Raw genomic sequence first — 18,725 nt, forward strand, 5'->3', positions numbered from 1 at the left:
CGAGTCTTACATTTGGTATTTATTAATCGAGTATTACACTTGGTATTTATTGATCGAGTATTACACTTGGTATTTATTGATCGAGTCTTACATTTGGTATTTATTGATCGAGTCTTACATTTGGTATTTATTAATCGAGTATTACACTTGGTATTTATTGATCGAGTATTACACTTGGTATTTATTGATCGAGTATTACATTTGGTATTTATTGATCGAGTATTACACTTGGTATTTATTGATCGATTATTACATTTGGTATTTATTGATCGAGTATCACATTTGGTATTTATTGATCGAGTATCACAGTTGGTATTTATTGATCGAGTATCACATTTGGTATTTATTAATCGAGTATCACAGTTGGTATTTATAGATCGAGTATTACATTTGGTATTTATAGATCGAGTATTACATTTGGTATTTATTGATCGAGTATTACACTTGGTATTTATTGATCGAGTATTACATTTGGTATTTATTGATCGAGTCTTACACTTGGTATTTATTAATCGAGTATTACACTTGGTATTTATTGATCGAGTATTACACTTGGTATTTATTGATCGAGTCTTACATTTGGTATTTATTGATCGAGTCTTACACTTGGTATTTATTAATCGAGTATTACACTTGGTATTTATTAATCGAGTATTACACTTGGTATTTATAGATCGAGTATTACATTTGGTACTTATTGATCGAGTATTACATTTGGTATTTATTGATCGAGTATTACACTTGGTATTTATAGATCGAGTATTACATTTGGTATTTATTGATCGAGTATTACACTTGGTATTTATTGATCGAGTCTTACATTTGGTATTTATTGATCGAGTCTTACATTTGGTATTTATTAATCGAGTATTACACTTGGTATTTATTGATCGAGTATTACACTTGGTATTTATTGATCGAGTCTTACATTTGGTATTTATTGATCGAGTCTTACATTTGGTATTTATTAATCGAGTATTACACTTGGTATTTATTGATCGAGTCTTGCATTTGGTATTTATTGATCGAGTATTACACTTGGTATTTATTGATCGAGTATTACATTTGGTATTTATTGATCGAGTATTACACTTGGTATTTATTGATCGAGTATTACATTTGGTATTTATTGATCGAGTATCACATTTGGTATTTATTGATCGAGTATCACAGTTGGTATTTATTGATCGAGTATCACATTTGGTATTTATTAATCGAGTATCACAGTTGGTATTTATAGATCGAGTATTACATTTGGTATTTATAGATCGAGTATTACATTTGGTATTTATTGATCGAGTATTACACTTGGTATTTATTGATCGAGTATTACATTTGGTATTTATTGATCGAATATTACACTTGGTATTTATAGATCGAGTATTACATTTGGTATTTATTGATCGAGTATTACACTTGGTATTTATTGATCGAGTATTACACTTGGTATTTATTGATCGAATATTACACTTGGTATTTATTGATCGAGTATTACACTTGGTATTTATTGATCGAGTATTACATTTGGTATTTATAGATCGAGTATTACATTTGGTATTTATTGATCGAGTATTACATTTGGTATTTATAGATCGAGTATTACATTTGGTATTTATTGATCGAGTATTACATTTGGCATTTATAGATCGAGTATTACATTTGGTATTTATTGATCGAGTATTACATTTGGTATTTATAGATCGAGTATTACATTTGGTATTTATTGATCGAGTATTACACTTGGCATTTATTGATCGAGTATTACATTTGGTATTTATTGATCGAGTATTACATTTGGTATTTATTGATCGAGTATTACATTTGGTATTTATTGATCGAGTATTACACTTGGTATTTATTGATCGAGTATTACACTTGGTATTTATTGATCGAGTATTACAGTTGGTTCTTTATGCACTCTCTCCAATCTTAACTCAGGCCTATCTTTATGCTCTTACATTGTTCCATCATTCTTTTTGACTTATTTTATTTCACGTTATATCTGCACAATGAAAAATTCTCAGAATAAACAAAAAGTAAAAGAAAACTCCCCAATGCTGTGACAATGCTTCACTTGAAATATCTGGGTGCACAATACAACCTCTGGATTTTAGAGGATTTTATTATTTTTCCAACTGTTTTCTCCTATAGGGTGGCTGATCTACATCCTCTCCCAATTCATGGGGAAGAGCCTACAGACACTGCATTTGCGATCCCAGTGAAGTGATTCAGATACATGGGGAGCTGGCTTACCACAGCATATTAGAGCACCAGAGCATCTGAGATGTAGGTTTGCACCCACGGCCTCAGTTCATTGAGTTACCAATCTCGGCTCAGGAATTTGCTAAGCAGAGGGCTGGCTGCTCTATAAGGAGAGGGGAAGTCAGTTGAGTGATTGACACAATACAGTCCTTGTAGCTACCAACTTAAGAACAGCACAGCAGACAGCTTAGGTACGAGCCTCCCACCCTCTCATTGCTGAATAGCCAGAGGAGGCCAGAAAAGCGGAGGAGGTAAAATATAACAGAAAAAAAAAATAGAGGGACATATTCAGCATTGACGACACAGAAAAGAACTATGCAATAAAGAAGCATTAAGAAAACTACTCACACGCTCGGATTAAGAGCTTCAGTGATAAAGCGGGCGACAAGAGAGTAATGATCCATCCCGGCATACAGCTGGTTATAGAATCTTGGATGGCCTGCGAAGAACAAAACAAAGAATGCTGCTCACGGATTTGTACTTGTTGGCGTCTTGCTCCTGTTCACTGATGATGATGGCCAAAAGAAAAGCAGGTTACTTTAAATATGGAGCCTCTAGCATTGTAGCCAGGGCCTGGAACCATGGGAGAGGCCAGCACTGAGCTCTCTTGAGACAGCATGACGTCAAGCTGAGGCGATGTCATAAGGACTGAATGAAAAGCAAGTTATTTTCAATACAGTGCCCCTAGTCTTGTGGCTAAGGCCTGGGGGGAAGAGAGAGACTAGTGAGAGATCATAACGCTAGGGCTAAGATGGCGTCTTGCTGGCTGTGGCAAAGCTGCACCGAGGTTTATTCGAGTCAGGAGCTGTCATGACCACTGTATCCCATTTTTCTCTACAATGATGGGTCAGAAAGTTATTTTCAAGGAAGGAGAAACATATTTTTGGTAGAATGGTATTGGTTGGTTTTGGTGATTTTTTTTTGGAATGCAATTGGTGGACACCCAACTAGAAAACAAACAAAAAAATACAGATGCTTAACCGATCGTATAGAAAATTACAGACACAAAACATTTTATTATAAAGATTGTTTTCAGGTACTTTAGGCAGTGGTATTTTGACTAGTGAATATTCTGAAAGCTTTGACTTATCCAGAATTGTATCTTAGGGACTGATTTAAAGATGCATCCAGGTTGTTGCTAGGAGCTGTTGTTATTGTCTCTTCAGTGTAGAGTGGTAGCTCTTGGAACATTATGAACTTAAGCCCTAGGCTTCTCAGAGAGGCACAGTATTCTGCTACAAAACATTCTTAACACAGTTTACACAAATGGTACTGTACAGGTACGCAGACTAAATCAGTTTTTAGCAAAGTTTGTAATTTTTCATATCTTCATTATGTTACAAACATTGGGCAGCATTTTAGCACCCGCCAGCGGGTGCGTTCCTGGCGGGGGGGCCCCAAAAATCGGGAAATCCCGGAGCCCGCCTCGAACCCGCGCACTTCCGGGTTCCCCGCTGACACGCCAGCGTGCGCGCGCAGCCCTCACTGGTGGCAATCCCGCAGGCAATTAAAGCCAGCGGGGTTCCACTTGAAGGTATTTATCTTGCTTGTTCAGGTCATTAACTGACCTGATTAAGGGATTATGTGAGGAGGGGTGGGATTTTAGAGCAGACTGGGACTGTTTCCCACACTGGGGGAAACACTCCCAGTTCAAATGGACGTGTTGCAGCTGTCAGCTTGTGGCAGCTGCAAAGGTCCATTTGACAGGTGGTGGGGGAGGGAGACCCTCACCCATTGCAGGTGGCCACTCTGTCACTTGGGACAAAGTTTGGCCTCCACCACCCTCCTCCTGACAGTCAAAGTCACCAACTTGCACACTTACCCCGGGGTCCAGAGACATGTACCTACCTTGCGGACCCCCTCAGATGTACATCTTCCAGATGGGGGCCGCCGTAGCTGCAGTCATGACCTCCTCAGAGGGCGAACAGCATCACCAGCCTCACCAGCCTCGCCATCCACGCCGTCCACCTCTAACACGTGGAGCTCCACAACACAGTGCTGTGACACATCCACCTGTACAGCAGGAGGGAGGGCAACCGCAGAGAGAGATGCGTCACAGAGGGCACTACCCTCGCCACAGGGTCCACAGACCGAGGCTCAGCCTCCTGGAGCTCTCTGAGCAGCAGTGCACACGGAGGCTCAGAGTCACTCGACATGTAGTTATGGACATCTGCAGCCTCCTTCATGCCGAGCTGCTCCTGGCTGGCCCGAGCACCATCTTCTTACCTGTTGCTGTCAAAGTCACCACTGCCCTCAACAACTTCTCCTCCGCATCCTTCCAGGGTGCCACCGGGGACATCGCCGACGTCTCTCAGTCGTCTGCGCAAAAGAGCCCTGCAATTACACCTACACCCACTCTGCAGTGACACAATGGGTGGCATCAGTTATGGGTCTTCATAGTGATCCTCAGGAGAGGGCATTATTGCACAAACCAGACAAGATTCGCAAAGACATGGCAGTAGTGGTGCCAATATAATATGTAATGTGAGTTGGTCAGAAATTCAATATAAGTAACAACTATGACAAACCCTCAAACACCCTTGTGCATCCCCTTCATGCTCACGACACGTTTGCCTTACGCTGCCTACTGCGCATATGTGATGCATGCCCTGTGGCTACAGCACAGGTAGTGGCAGGTTGAGTGAGGCTGACCGTGAAAGAGATGCACGAGAGGGTGAGTATGAGATAGAGCCATGAGATTGTATGAGGATTGGGTTGAGTGGTAGTGGCGGGATGAGTACTGGCGAGGGGAGTAGGTGCAGGTAAGATGAGGATGAGGTTTGAGTGGGTGTGAGGGGTGATGTGACAGAGTAGTGTTGGCAGTGCTGAAGGAGATGTGGGGTGGGGGCGGTGATGTGGCAGACGGAGTGTAGGGGAAAGAGTAAGTGTACTCACTTTGGCTGACCTACTGAGGTCATTGCAGCGCCTCCTGCACTGTATGCAGTTGGGCGATATGTTGGTGGTGCTGGTGGCCTCCTCTGCCACCTCAAGCCAGGCCTTCCTGGTGGCAGAGGCAGGCCGCTTCCTCCCGCCCGCCGAGGGGAAGATCTCTGTCCTCTCCCTCCTCCTCACCCCATCTATTGATACCTGGAGTGAGGCATCATTAGACTGGGAGCAGCGTTCCCCCTGGGCTGCTCCATGCTGTAATTTTTTCTGTTTGTTGCAGCATCTGTCAGTGGAGGACTGCCCCTTTAAATAGAGCTCCTCCAGCTGACAGATCTTACTGCGCATGCGCAGCCCGCCCGACGCGCAGATCAGCAGTGGGGAACCCGGAAGACAAGGTAAGTGGATCCAATTATGCTACGATCGTGCGGGGAGCTGACTGATTTCGCCGGGCGCGTTACCCACGTGCCCGATAGCCCCCCCCCCGCTGAGAACCCGCAGCCCTGGTAACATCGGGCCCCTTATTTCCAGTGCTAAATTTCTCAGCCAGTGAGAGTTCAAGATGGTGGCCAAAAGGATACACAATCATTATTCCGAGCGATTTGACTGGTTCTCTTTTCATTTTTTATTATTAGTAATTATTGCTGACTGCCCATTTTTGATTTATTGCTTTTTTAAAAATATTTAGGATTGATGGTTTTCATTCCTGCTTGCTATTTGTTAAATAATATCTTCTCTGACTATTTGGTTGTCATGTTTCGTGTATTATGAATACAAAATTTGACTAGATGTACAGAATAGGATCCCAACAAAAGTTATTAATCCTGTAACTCCATTCATTAGAAAGAGCTGGAAAAATAGTTGGTTAAGTAATTCCCTTGATAGCACAAGTGGACATGTGCATCATGCCTCGTGGTACTGAGCTAGACAGAACAGTAAGGCCCCAGGTTCGATCTGTGCTGATTTAGCTGATCTCAGCTGGAGTGGTCGTGGGAATGCTACAATTGCCCTCAGGTCTAAAATCGGCCAGGATTCCAAGTCTTGATCACGATTCCTACTGGAATGTAGGTGAGGACAAGATTGGGACCAGCTGTGATGTCTCCTGACCTACAAAGTCAGGTGGTCCCCAACATTCACAGTGCAGGCTCACACATGACGAGTGGTCATTTGGGTACAGTGTTGGAGAGCCATTACTGCCTGTAACCCAGCTCGATGCAGTGCGGAGAGGAGCCATGAAGCTGATCTCCAGTGTTGGAGGTCTGAGTTATGAGGACAGACTGGAAAGACTTGGGTTTCTCAACCTGGAAAGGAGGCCCATTAAGGGGTGACTGTTAAGGGTACAGAAAAAGTTAACCTAGAAATTAAATTAAATTAAACTGAGAGTAGACCTAGGGGACACGGGTTCAAACTAGTAAAAGTTAATTTTGGGACTGCTATCAGGAAATTCTTCTTAAAAAGGGTGGAATAAACTTATGCTACTATAGTGGAGGCAAAAACCCTGGAATCATTTGAGAAACTATTGGAGGCTGGGGAAACGTAGGATTGCTCTGGATGAATTAATTAAGATGGGCATCTGTAATTATCTTGTAATCTTGTGATGGGTTCCCACTTCTAGGAGAGCAGGCGAAAGGGGAGCAAATGCAAGGGGGAAAAATAAATTGGAATAAAAAATTGATCTACTAGAATCTGCAGCTTAATGCTGAAGGGTCAATATCCTTTGGTGTTTCAGTCGCAGTGCGTAAGAAATGATTTAATTATTTGCCTGGATTGCAGGATTAGATCTATTTTTATCTTTTTCTTACGTTCAGTAAACATTGGCAAGTGGATAGCATCATGCCACTGGTTCCCTGGACAGCAGATGTTCCTGTCACATCTCATGGGTAATGTTAGGAGAGTTCAGGAACATGCGGGCACCATTGGTGGTAATTGCTGGATAGCACTCCCAAAACCAATGTGTTTACTTTGCATTACTTGGCACCAGTCCACACTGCCAGCACAGGTGGTTCCACAAAACCACACTGAGGTGCAGAGAAAGTAGAAACTTCCCCCTCCCCTACCCCACCCCCCCAACAATTTTCTCCTGAAGGCGCTGACTCATGCTGCAATAAGCTTCCATATGAACTAGTAGTCATCCACTGCTTCTCCCCAGTCACCTTTCTTCATGTGTGTGTCCTGCGGAGTGCCAGCTGGCAATTCAACCATGGGGTCATCACAGCCAAGCTTGTCCTCACCTCATGAGGGGATTCTAGGATGCTGATCAAGAGACAGATTTTTGATGGATTTTTTTCCTCCCTTGCCCAAGGGCACTAAGGTCAATTTAGAGTCCTTCTTGGCTAAGATCAGCTAGCTCAGTGCAGACCATTATTTTCTTATAGCTGTGCAAAAGACCTACTTTGAGAAGCATGCAAAGGAATATAGGTACAGGAGGAGGCCATTCAGCTCCTCCAGCCTGTTCCGCCATTCAATTAAATCACGGCTGATCTGTATCTTAACTCCATCTACCCACCTTGATTCCGTAACCCTTAATACCCTTGAATAACAAAAATCTAGCGATCTCAGTTTATAAATTTTCAATTGACCCCCAACCTCCACAGCTCTTTTGGGGAGAGAGTTCCAGATTTCCACTACCCTTTCTGTGAAGAAGTGTTTCCTGACATCACCCCTGAACGGCCTAGCTCCAATTTTAAGGTTATGCCCCCTTGTTCTGGACTCCCCCACCAGAGGAAATAGTTTCTCTCTATCTACCCTGTCAACTCCTTTAATCATCGTAAACACTTCAATTAGATCACCCATTAATCTTCTATATTCAAGGAAATACAAGCCTAGTTTATGCAACCTGTCGTCATAACTTAACCCTTTTAGCCCCGGCATCATTCTGGCGAATCTGCCCCGCAACCCCTCTAAGGCCAATGTATCCTTCCTGAGGTGCGGTGTCCAGAACTGAACGCTGTACTCTAAATGGGGACTAATCAGAGCTTTGTACAGCTGTAACATTACTTCCACCTCTTCATACACAGTAACAGTTCCATTTTCCTTCATTTGTCAATGATAGTATTGGTACCAATGCAAAACAAACAGATTGCAGCACACTCAATAGAGAAGATGAACAGAGTAACCAAGAGGAGAGTGTTGGCACTGGGTGAAAATAATTCACCAAGTCAGATTTGGAAAGATGTGCTCTCTGCTATCACCAATTGAATAGTTTCCAGCAACCAAACCCTTCCAAATCACTGGAACAGGTCTGTGTGGTACATAAATAACATAAATATAATCAAACTTAAGGTTTAAAAATACTGATAGCCATACCAACAGCATTAAATCCACATAAATAAATAGCCCTTTGTTCTCAGACTGAATTGGTGGTATAAAATGCAAGGGTACATTTTCAGATTGGATGCTCCCAGTGTGGAGTCTTGCCTGCTAGTAGCATATTTCGGGAAATCGCATGTGTTTAGTGCCTGTTTTCCCGATTTGCACACCCAATGGGCAAGACTCCCTACTGGGACCGTGTAATCGGAAAATTTACTTTGTATATTGACTGTAGTGTCATTAAGTAATGATTCTGTGGCACATGACAACTGCTTATGAACTCACTCTGATCACCAAGAGCTGTCAGTCATTAGACAACAATAGCTTCCAGCTGCCCCCACTCCCAGTAGCTCAGCAGATTTATGCAGTGAGTAGCTGAGCCATATGGAGCAGAAGATCCCAGGTTTGGTCAGTACTATGCTCTGAGTTATCTGATCTTAGTTGGGACAGATCGCCCAGAATTTCCAATTAGCAACCTAGTTGCTAGCCATTGGTTTCCTATTGGAAGTGTGCATGAGTGGGCATCATGGTTGGGCTGAGGTTCATGCCCTCAGCAGTCAAATAGCCAGCCAACATTAACTGTCAAAATTCAGACATGAATAACGGTTACTTGGACAGGAGTGTGGAGTGTGTTTGAACTGCATCCTAGGACAGAACCAACACTTCAGGGAGGTATCGGCAGTGTGGAACTACATCCTAGGACAGAACCAACACTTCAGGGAGGTATCGGCAGTGTGGAACTACATCCTAGGACAGAACCAACACTTCAGGGAGGTATCGGCAGTGTGGAACTACATCCTAGGACAGAACCAACACTTCAGGGAGGTATCGGCAGTGTGGAACTACATCCTAGGACAGAACCAACACTTCAGGGAGGTATCGGCAGTGTGGAACTACATCCTAGGACACAACCAACACTTCAGGGAGGTATCGGCAGTGTGGAACTACATCCTAGGACAGAACCAACACTTCAGGGAGGTATCGGCAGTGTGGAACTACATCCTAGGACACAACCAACACTTCAGGGAGGTATCGGCAGTGTGGAACTACATCCTAGGACACAACCAACACTTCAGGAAGGTATCGGCAGTGTGGAACTACATCCTAGGACAGAACCAACACTTCAGGGAGGTATCGGCAGTGTGGAACTACATCCTAGGACAGAACCAACACTTCAGGGAGGTATCGGCAGTGTGGAACTACATCCTAGGACAGAACCAACACTTCAGGGAGGTATCGGCAGTGTGGAACTACATCCTAGGACAGAACCAACACTTCAGGGAGGTATCGGCAGTGTGGAACTACATCCTAGGACAGAACCAACACTTCAGGGAGGTATCGGCAGTGTGGAACTACATCCTAGGACAGAACCAACACTTCAGGGAGGTATCGGCAGTGTGGAACTACATCCTAGGACAGAGCCAACACTTCAGGGAGGTATCGGCAGTGTGGAACTACATCCTAGGACAGAGCCAACACTTCAGGGAGGTATCGGCAGTGTGGAACTACATCCTAGGACAGAACCAACACTTCAGGGAGGTATCGGCAGTGTGGAACTACATCCTAGGAAAGAGCCAACACTTTGCATTTATACAGCGCCTTTAACATAGTAAAACGTCCCAAGATGCTTCACAAGAGTGTTATCAAATAAAATTTCACACCGAGCCACATAAGGAGGTATTAGGACAGATGACCAAAAGCTTGGTCAAAGAGGTAGGTTTTATCTTAAAGGAGGAGAGAGAGGTAGACAGGCGGAGAGGTTTAGGGAGGGATTTCCAGAGCTTAGGGCCTAGGCAACTGAAGGCATGGCCGCCAATGGTGGAGTGATTAAAATTGGGGATGCGCAAGGAGCAAGAATTGGAGGAGCGCAGAGATCTCGGAGGGTTGTAGGCTGGAGGAAGTTATAGAGATTGGGAAGGGCACGGCCGTGGAGGGATTTGAAAACAAGGATTAGAATTTTAAAATCAAGGCGGTCCCGGACCGGGAGCCAATGTAGGTCAGCGAGCACAGGGGTGATGGGAGAACGGGACTTGGTGCAAGTTAGGATACGGGCAGCAGAGTTTTGGATGAGCTCAAGTTTATGGAGGGTGAAAGATGGGAGGCCGGCCAGGAAAGCATTGGAATAGTCCAGTCTGGAGGTAACAAAGGCATAAATGAGGGTTTCAGCAGCAGATGAGCTGAGGCAGGGGCAGAGATGGGCGATGTTATGGAGGTGGAAGTAGGTGGTCTTGGTGATGGAGCGGATATGTGGTCGGAAGCTCATCTCAGGGTCAAATAGGACACCAAGGTTGTGAACGGTCTGGTTCAGCCTCAGACAGTAGCCGGGGAGAACACTTAAGGAAGGTATTAGCATGTGTGGAACTACACCCTAGGAAGGAATTAACACTTTCAGGAAGGTAGGGGAAAAAAATACACAGGAGAAAAAAAAGTAAATTTTTAATAGCATCAGCATTCAGTAAAATAAGCATCTATTACCCACAGATCGCATGAAACTGAGACTTGCTTTCTGAAACTTAATCTTTGGAGTACTTATAGATAACTTCAACACCCAAATAAGATTTTTTTTCCCCTCAGAAATACTGAGAACTAAAATGCATTGTACGGCTGCATGTACTTCTCTAGGGCTTTAAAATGACATTGCCTGTTATTAGTCCACAAATACTTTAATGCTCCTGTATGATAGTCTTCTGTCCTCTATTTCGATGGAGGTGTTAACCCTGTTATTTTATAGTCATACATGGGAGTATTGCATAACATACTTTCAAGGCCTATGCCTTCATTGACATAATTACCTTTTTGGTAGGATGTTTTATTTTCACCCTTGTCTACAGGTGTCCGTACCATCTATAAAACTGACCAGGAAACCAGGTACACACTTTGCTCTGGAGCCTCTGTCTCAGCTGTTCTGTAACCTCCAGCCAGAAGATATACGTAGAATGACTCCCTCCCCAGAGCAGTGACGCAACCCCTTCTGCTTTTCTCACCTTTATCCTGGCCTCTCAGTTCACCAAGGGGGTTGTGAAGGCAACAGGTGCAAGCAGCTGACACGAGGGTCAATGAGCTAGCGACACCACTGCATTGCTCTAATTTTTCTTTTCATTATTCAGCAGGAGAGCTGGTGCCCAAGGGTATAATAAAGCCAAGGTTTAGCACTTTTTTAAAAATCAGATATGCAAAAAGGTTTGTCCTTATGATATGACAGTAGCATCCGTTGAACAACATCACTGCCAGCCTGCAGTTACATTCCTCCGTAACCTTGGGACCAATCACTCAACTGCATGGTCCTGAATGAAAAAGAACTCCCAACAAATGTGGAACATTAAAGGAAGCCTAGTGGGATATTAATATTAATTTTCAGGTTCGGGTCAGTACAAAAAGGATAGGGTTTGCTCCTTCATGCATTACTCGTTCACTGTTTGCACTTTCAATCTTCATTACAAACTAGCAGTGACGCATTTGCAAAAGCCAGAATGTCAACTGCAATACACAAAGACTTGAGTAAACCAGTGAAGACATTTTCACAGATTTATTTTAGATTAACTTAAGATTGATAAGGTAGAGCTGTGCGAGAAAGAGAAAAAATTAAATGTGCATGGAGAGACAAAAAGGGAATGGGCCAAGTAGATAGCTTGTTCAAAGAGCCAGCATTTGCACAATGAACTGAATGGCCTCCATGGTCCAGGACCTATGATTCAATGATGTTATGCTTGATTGGTTGGGCCCTTGGGTTCTCATTGAGATCAAGGTGCACAGCACAATGGGCAAGATTTAGTTGCATTTGCATCACATTTTCTAATGATGGTTTCAGCTGTGTGCTGCAAGGTCGGCGTCACAGCCAAGGCCGACATTGTCCTCAGGACCCAACGTGCCCATCTTTGCTAACTGTCGCGAAAAAGAAATGCAGACACGTATTAAAAGATGGTATTGGTGTCCACAGAAATTGCTGACGGACTATTCACCCATGTTTAACACTGCTCTGAGGATTCCTATATCTTCAAAATCAAGTAAAAAATGGCTGGTGAATGGTGAGAAAAAAAGTTCAACTTTTGACTTATTAAGGGCTTCTTAAGACCACCTTTCATTGAATCATAGGAGGTCTGGAGGCCATTCAGTCCATGTGGCAAAATGACTCTGCAATGAGGTTCTAATAGCCTCAGGTAGGTAAGGTCTGTATCTCCACACATTGAGGCGAGGTACTCAATATACTGCACTTCCACCTGTACCAGCTAGCCCCTCATCAACCATGACCATCCTTGCTCACCAGTTAGGGGCAGTTAGTGCTCAGGTAAGTTGTGCTCTTCAGCTGTGCTTGGTATGCTGCTGGATTCTCCCTGACCAGTGAAGAGAACAGAGGGGACATTATAAGTACAGGAGCACATTTATCTATTTGGGTACTGTATTGAAATGCTTTGTCATTACATCTACTACTATGGGCGCTTGTGCAAATCTCAAATGATATGAATAATGTAATGAGTACCAGTAGTTCCACACAACCCTCCAATCTCCGCAGTCCCAACACCCTCCAGATTCCCCAGCTAAATAAGGCAGATGTAGCTCCATCTTATGCTATGATTTGTATCATGCTATTCTCTGAATGGTACAACATATGCCTTACCCCCACCCCCCACCCAAGGCCTTGGAATAGTTGAGACCATGTTGATTCTGATTAATATATAGCCACACTTTGATGCAACCTTTTGCACATTTGGGAACCATCAAAAATCTGCTGATGTTTCTCCATCGCACACGTTGGTAAATCATGATTTTCTCACTTGTCTTTCAGCCATTTTCCTCTAAAACTGCTCAATCCGCAAATGGATTAACAAACTTTTCAATAATTGCATTGGCTAGGTGACTCATTAGCTGCTGCAGAAGCATCAGTGGATCATTTTTTTTTATTCGTTCATGGGATGTGGGCATCACTGGTGAGGCCGGCATTTATTGCCCATCCCTAATTGCCCTTGAGAAGGTGGTGGTGAGCCGCCTTCTTGAACCGCTGCAGTCCGTGTGGTGAAGGTTCTCCCACAGTGCTGTTAGGAAGGAAGTTCCAATTATTGTAATTGCAGCTTGGTTGGCTATTAGTTTTTCATTCCCAGCATTCTCAGAAAGAACATTTTGAAGTGAGTGTTAGCACTTTTTATTAGCAGATGTTAGTAGCATTAATTATAATGAAAAATATTTTTCAATAAAAAAGAAGGATCAGGCCATCAGTGCCCAGAGAAATCCACTTTTTATCCCTGGCTGATTTCCCCTCTCCCCCCCCAACTAACTCACTGACGCCAATTGTAGTAGCCCAGTACAATCAGCTAACTCAACAACGACTAGGGACCAAACCTGGACTGTATGGCTCATTAATTCAACCTGAGATACATTTATCAACAGAACCCATCAGCAAGGGGGCAATGCTACCGATGACTTTAGCTTTTCAATGGCTTTAAATCAAGACTATTTTCTTATTTTGAAAGTCTTGAAGCCCCCTTGAATTGTCTGTAATGAAGAATGGACTTTATACCAACATACGGTCGCCAACTCTGGTTGAACATATTCCTGGAGGTTTCACCCCATGATCTCCTGCCTTCAACCGCCCTGCCCCCACACTCCTGTCATTGGTTGCCCAACATGTCCTTCCCACACTAATTGGAAAGCTAACGCATTATCCGATTGGATGATTCTTGACTGTCAGTCAAACAGTCTTTCCCCCACCCCCATATCCAATATTTTTATAACCAGTAAACAAAAGTGTTCAAAGAAATTTTGTTTTAAAAAACAATTTTTTTGTTGCCCCTCTGATTTTTCTCCCGGGTTGCTCACAGCAGTGTCCTGGAGATTAGTCTTTAATTCCTGGAGACACCAGGGTAATCCTGGAGGGTTGGCAACCCCATACCAACCCCAGCCACTGTATAGGAACCAACCTTCACTAAGGGTGGCACAATCTGCATCATTCTTTCCACAGTGAGAAAGGATACAGCCCTCTGACCCAATGTGTCTCTTTAAATATAAAATGCCTGCATTGTGCATACTTTACAGAGTGCATTATCTTACCTGTTTTCACACTATACTTTATAACATCCCGACAACGTTGTAGCAGATGGTGATGTGATTCTCCAGTGTCCCTCAATTCCAGGTCAAGACGTTTTTTAAGCTCTTCGGGAGGCTGCCATTCACAAACCTGGAAGGTATATACAAAGTTAAGGACACAGTGAGCACAGGGAAAGGTCTAGTGACAAGACTGAGAGATTTCTTTTTGGCACAAGTGTGAAACCAAAATCCAGTAACTTATTGCAACATATTACTTTTTCCCTTTTTAAAAACATTTTGATTTATAATGTCATTGAATATGTTTCCTATTTGTTCTAACAAATTGGATAATGTTTAATTGACCTTTTAATTGACAGCTTGACTGTCACACTAGTAACAGATCAGTTACTTTCCTGGAAAGGAGTTCATTCTCGACTATACACATTACATTCCCATCGCGGTCATCCCAGTTCCAGGCAAAGAGCCCAAATACCAAGTTAAAGATAGAATTTGCATTTGTATAGTGCCTTTCACATGCTCAGACATCTCAAAGCGCTTCACAGCCAACGAATTACACTTGAAGTGCAGTAGCCAAGCACTGCAACCAAACTGCCCACAGCAAGGTCCCACAAACTGCCATGAAATAAGTAACCAGTTAATCTAAGGCGAGAAAGTGAGGAATAAGAAGAAAAAGCGAGGGCAAAAAATAACTGGATCAAGATGTGCAGAAGTAATTCAGTCACCATTTTAAAGTCATTCATTCTGTCCTTATTATTTATAGTTAAACAGCAAACTTAAGGCAATTTGGGAAGCAGAGAAATAGAGTTGGTTGGTGCATAGGATTTCCTCACCGTACAGGCTGAGGAGCTGGGAGACACAAAACTGAGGCATTGTAGTGCCACTATTGGCGGGAAGGTGTTAATTACAGCATGACAAGTTTACATAGGGTAGTTTCCATTATAAATGTGGACACAGAAATTTATAATTGGAAAAGCTGACAGGAAGTGCACACAGCCATATGGTTTTTAATATTTTACAGATTTTGGCTATTGTGTAACTTTGTCTAATGCATAATAATGCACAGTAAGGAATGTTTGCTCCATGTTATTATGTTAAAACCATCTCCCGCTTCCTGTTGGTTCCAATTCTTCAGGCAGCTATTTTAATTTTAAGTCACAAAATTTAATTGCTAGCCGCGTAAAGATGCTGCGAAATGCTTTCCATCCCCATCTCTATAGTAAGACAATAGGATTTTTTTTATGCGTTCATGGGATGTGGGTGTCGCTGGTGAGGCCAGCATTTATTGCCTATCCCTAATTGCCCTTGAGAAGGTGGTGGTGAGTTGCTTTCTTCAACCGCTGCAGTCCATGTGGTGAAGGTTCTCCGACAGGATAAAGCTGACAGCTAAAAACTGCAGTATTTAGGAAATAATTTTGAGGTGCTGATGAAAGTTGTAACAGTTGTCTTAACATTCTAGGAGACTTAACTTATAAAACCTACAAAAAGAAAATTGGAGGGAAAATATGAAAAGAATAAATAACTGGTGTGAGAAATGGAAAATTGCCACCTAAGTACTGTACTGGGGGAGTGCTCTTCTGAGATTGGGTTAAATCACACTGTTTTGTAATGTAGACGGAGCCAGAAAGTGCACAAATAGGAAAGATGTTCCATTTACCAGCACGGCAGTCCATCATCATGACCAACACTAAATATTACCAAGTATGGAAAATAACTTCACAAAAAGCCCTCCCTTCCTCCGTCAGGATTATGGTGGCATCCAGGAACCTAGTTTCCAAAGAGCTGATTCTACACAATCTTGGTGTCAGCTGTGGCTCTGTGGGCAGCACTCGCGCCTCTGAGTCAGAATGTTGTGGGTTCAAGTCCCACTCCAGAAACTTGAGCACATCATCTGGGCTGACACTCCAGTGTAGAACTGAGGGAGTGCTGCACTGTCAGAGGTGCCGTCTTTCGGCTGAGACATTAAACCGAGGCCCAATCTGCCCTCTCAGGTGGACGTAAAAGATCCCATGGCACTATTCGAAGAAGTGCAGGGGAGTTTTCCCTGGTGTCATGGCCAATATTTATCCCTCAACCAACACCATTAAAACAGATTAAATGGTCATTATCTCATTGCTGTTTGCGGGACCTTGCTGTGCCTAAATTGGCTGTCGCATTTCCCTGCGTTACAACGGTGACTACAGTTCAAAAGTACTTAATTGGCTGTAAAGCACTTTGGGACGTCCTGAGGCCGTGAAAGATGCTATTTAAATGCAAGTCTTTCTTTTTTCTTTATTTTGTTAGAGAGAGGAAATCCAAAGGATAATAAACTATTTAAGATCAAGATATTTTAAGGTGATTAGCAAGTAGATATCAATTCCCAGGTACAAAGATGTCATCAATGGAAAATTCCATTCTTTGTATAGGGCCCTGTACAGTTTCTGCTCAGTTGCCAAAGTCTTGCCTTTGCCATTGCATTTTAACAATATATTGCTGCGCTTACACTGCCTGGCTGGTTACTGCCTTGTGATAAACATCATTCACAAGCAGTAGAGATCTGTGGGTTTGTACCTTCTCATTGACATCAGTGGCTTTTTTTATGGCGTCTTCCATGATGATCGGGAATGCCTCTTCGACAAACTTCTCTCCTGCTTTTGCATCCAGAAGAGGCCCATTCAAGATCACCCCATCCACCAGGATCGCACCCTTCTTAAGATAGTGGTCATTTATCAATTCGTCTACATTGAAAAATAACAGGAAAGTTTTAGAGCTCAGGAAAATGACAAACTGCAGTACATTTGAATCATAAAATCTACTACGTATACTCTGGATGTCATTCAATTGCAAAGGTGCTATCAATACAAAGGTGCTATCAATACAACCCTCTTTGTTCTAAATTTTGTTCTATATAATCTAACACTTAATAACTGGTGACTACCACTAATGCTTTCCGTGAGAACTCTCTTGTAGAATACACATGTCAAGGAACTCACTTTTTGATAAGATAAAAATGTTGATCTTAAGTGATCTTACTGGAATAAGTAAAAGCTGGAGTACTTTCCCCCACGAGATGTCCCATTTTGAAACTGCTATGGTTGTGTTTTCTATTCTTCTCTCCTGCCCATTTTCTAACTTACCTTTTTCCTCCAGATCTAAATCTGTTGCATAGAGAGAATAGGCAAAGAATCTGATCCAAGTCTTTTGTAGTGCAAATATTAGCATTAACTAACCACTGATGGTGTGAGGGACTGAACTGATTGATTGTTACCCCTCTCACCCAGTTCAGGAGCAGCTGACCTCCGTTCAGTGCCTCTCCAGAAATTTTCAACATGTGCTGACTAATGAATGCACTATCTTAATATAAAATGATAATGTTCCATTTTGCCTATGATTCGATGAGTGGAGGTATTAAAAAGACTTCACAGCTGCCATCGGGAGCTCCATTTACAATTTAGTGAAGTGCAAATTACAATGCATAAATGAGGTCAAGAAAACCAACCTTTAATGTTTCTGAACCAAGAATTTGGTCCAAAATGTGTTTTACGTGGTTGGTTTTATGAACAGTGGAATTAAACAGTTTTAAACATTAAGAAAAGTAGCAAGACATTGGGAATAGTTTTGGATTGCTCCAGCAAAGAGCTAGCACAGGCAAAATGGGTCAAATAACCTGCATCTGTGCTGTAAACTTCTATGATTCTATGACTCTACCATAAGTGTGATTTTATCTTAAGGAGTCTGGAATCTAATTAGTTCCCATCCAAATTTTTCCCAACATTTGTCACACGGCAACAATAGAGTGAAGAATTCCAAAGATACAAAAATAAAGGTCACCGCCAGATTATGTAATAAATATTACATTACTTCAAAGTAACATAATAATGCTGTCTTATTTCCTTTATCAAATATAATCTCACCCACACATTTTGATATGTGTATGTATAATCCATCTCTAAGCAAGGAAGAGTGGAGCTCAAATGAAGCAGAGCCAGATTATCTATTATGATGATTGCACAAACATACTGACTGACAGATGTATAAAAATAATACGTACATCATTTTCACATGTATTTGTGACACAAATCGGCACCTGTGCAATGATGTTTTAAAATCACATTTGATATTCCCCTTTTATGCCTTAGTTGCTCAGCACTACAGCCGTGGTCAAGCAGCATGAATTCAAGTGGTGGTAACTGGTGCCCGTTCTTTGCATTAGATAACTTAGGTTCATAGCGTGGCTTCGTCTACAGGAACAGGTG

The 18,725-nt window shown here is 42.5% G+C and overlaps 1 protein-coding gene across 2 annotated transcripts in view; it reads right to left on the reverse strand.

Moving 5' to 3' along the window:
• Positions 1-18,725, reverse strand: part of LOC137335782 (acidic amino acid decarboxylase GADL1-like) — a 138,235-nt gene that overhangs the window by 94,185 nt on the left and 25,325 nt on the right. For both annotated transcript variants that reach the window (XM_068001178.1, XM_068001188.1), the window contains 3 exons: positions 17,041-17,207; positions 14,497-14,623; positions 2,611-2,701 (listed from right to left, as the gene is read on the reverse strand). In XM_068001178.1, coding sequence (XP_067857279.1) covers positions 2,611-2,701; positions 14,497-14,623; positions 17,041-17,207 — 385 coding nt within the window. The remainder of the gene's footprint in view (positions 1-2,610; positions 2,702-14,496; positions 14,624-17,040; positions 17,208-18,725) is intronic.

Source organism: Heptranchias perlo, chromosome 2, assembly GCF_035084215.1.
Source record: "Heptranchias perlo isolate sHepPer1 chromosome 2, sHepPer1.hap1, whole genome shotgun sequence".
NCBI classification, from domain to species: Eukaryota; Metazoa; Chordata; class Chondrichthyes; order Hexanchiformes; family Hexanchidae; genus Heptranchias; species Heptranchias perlo.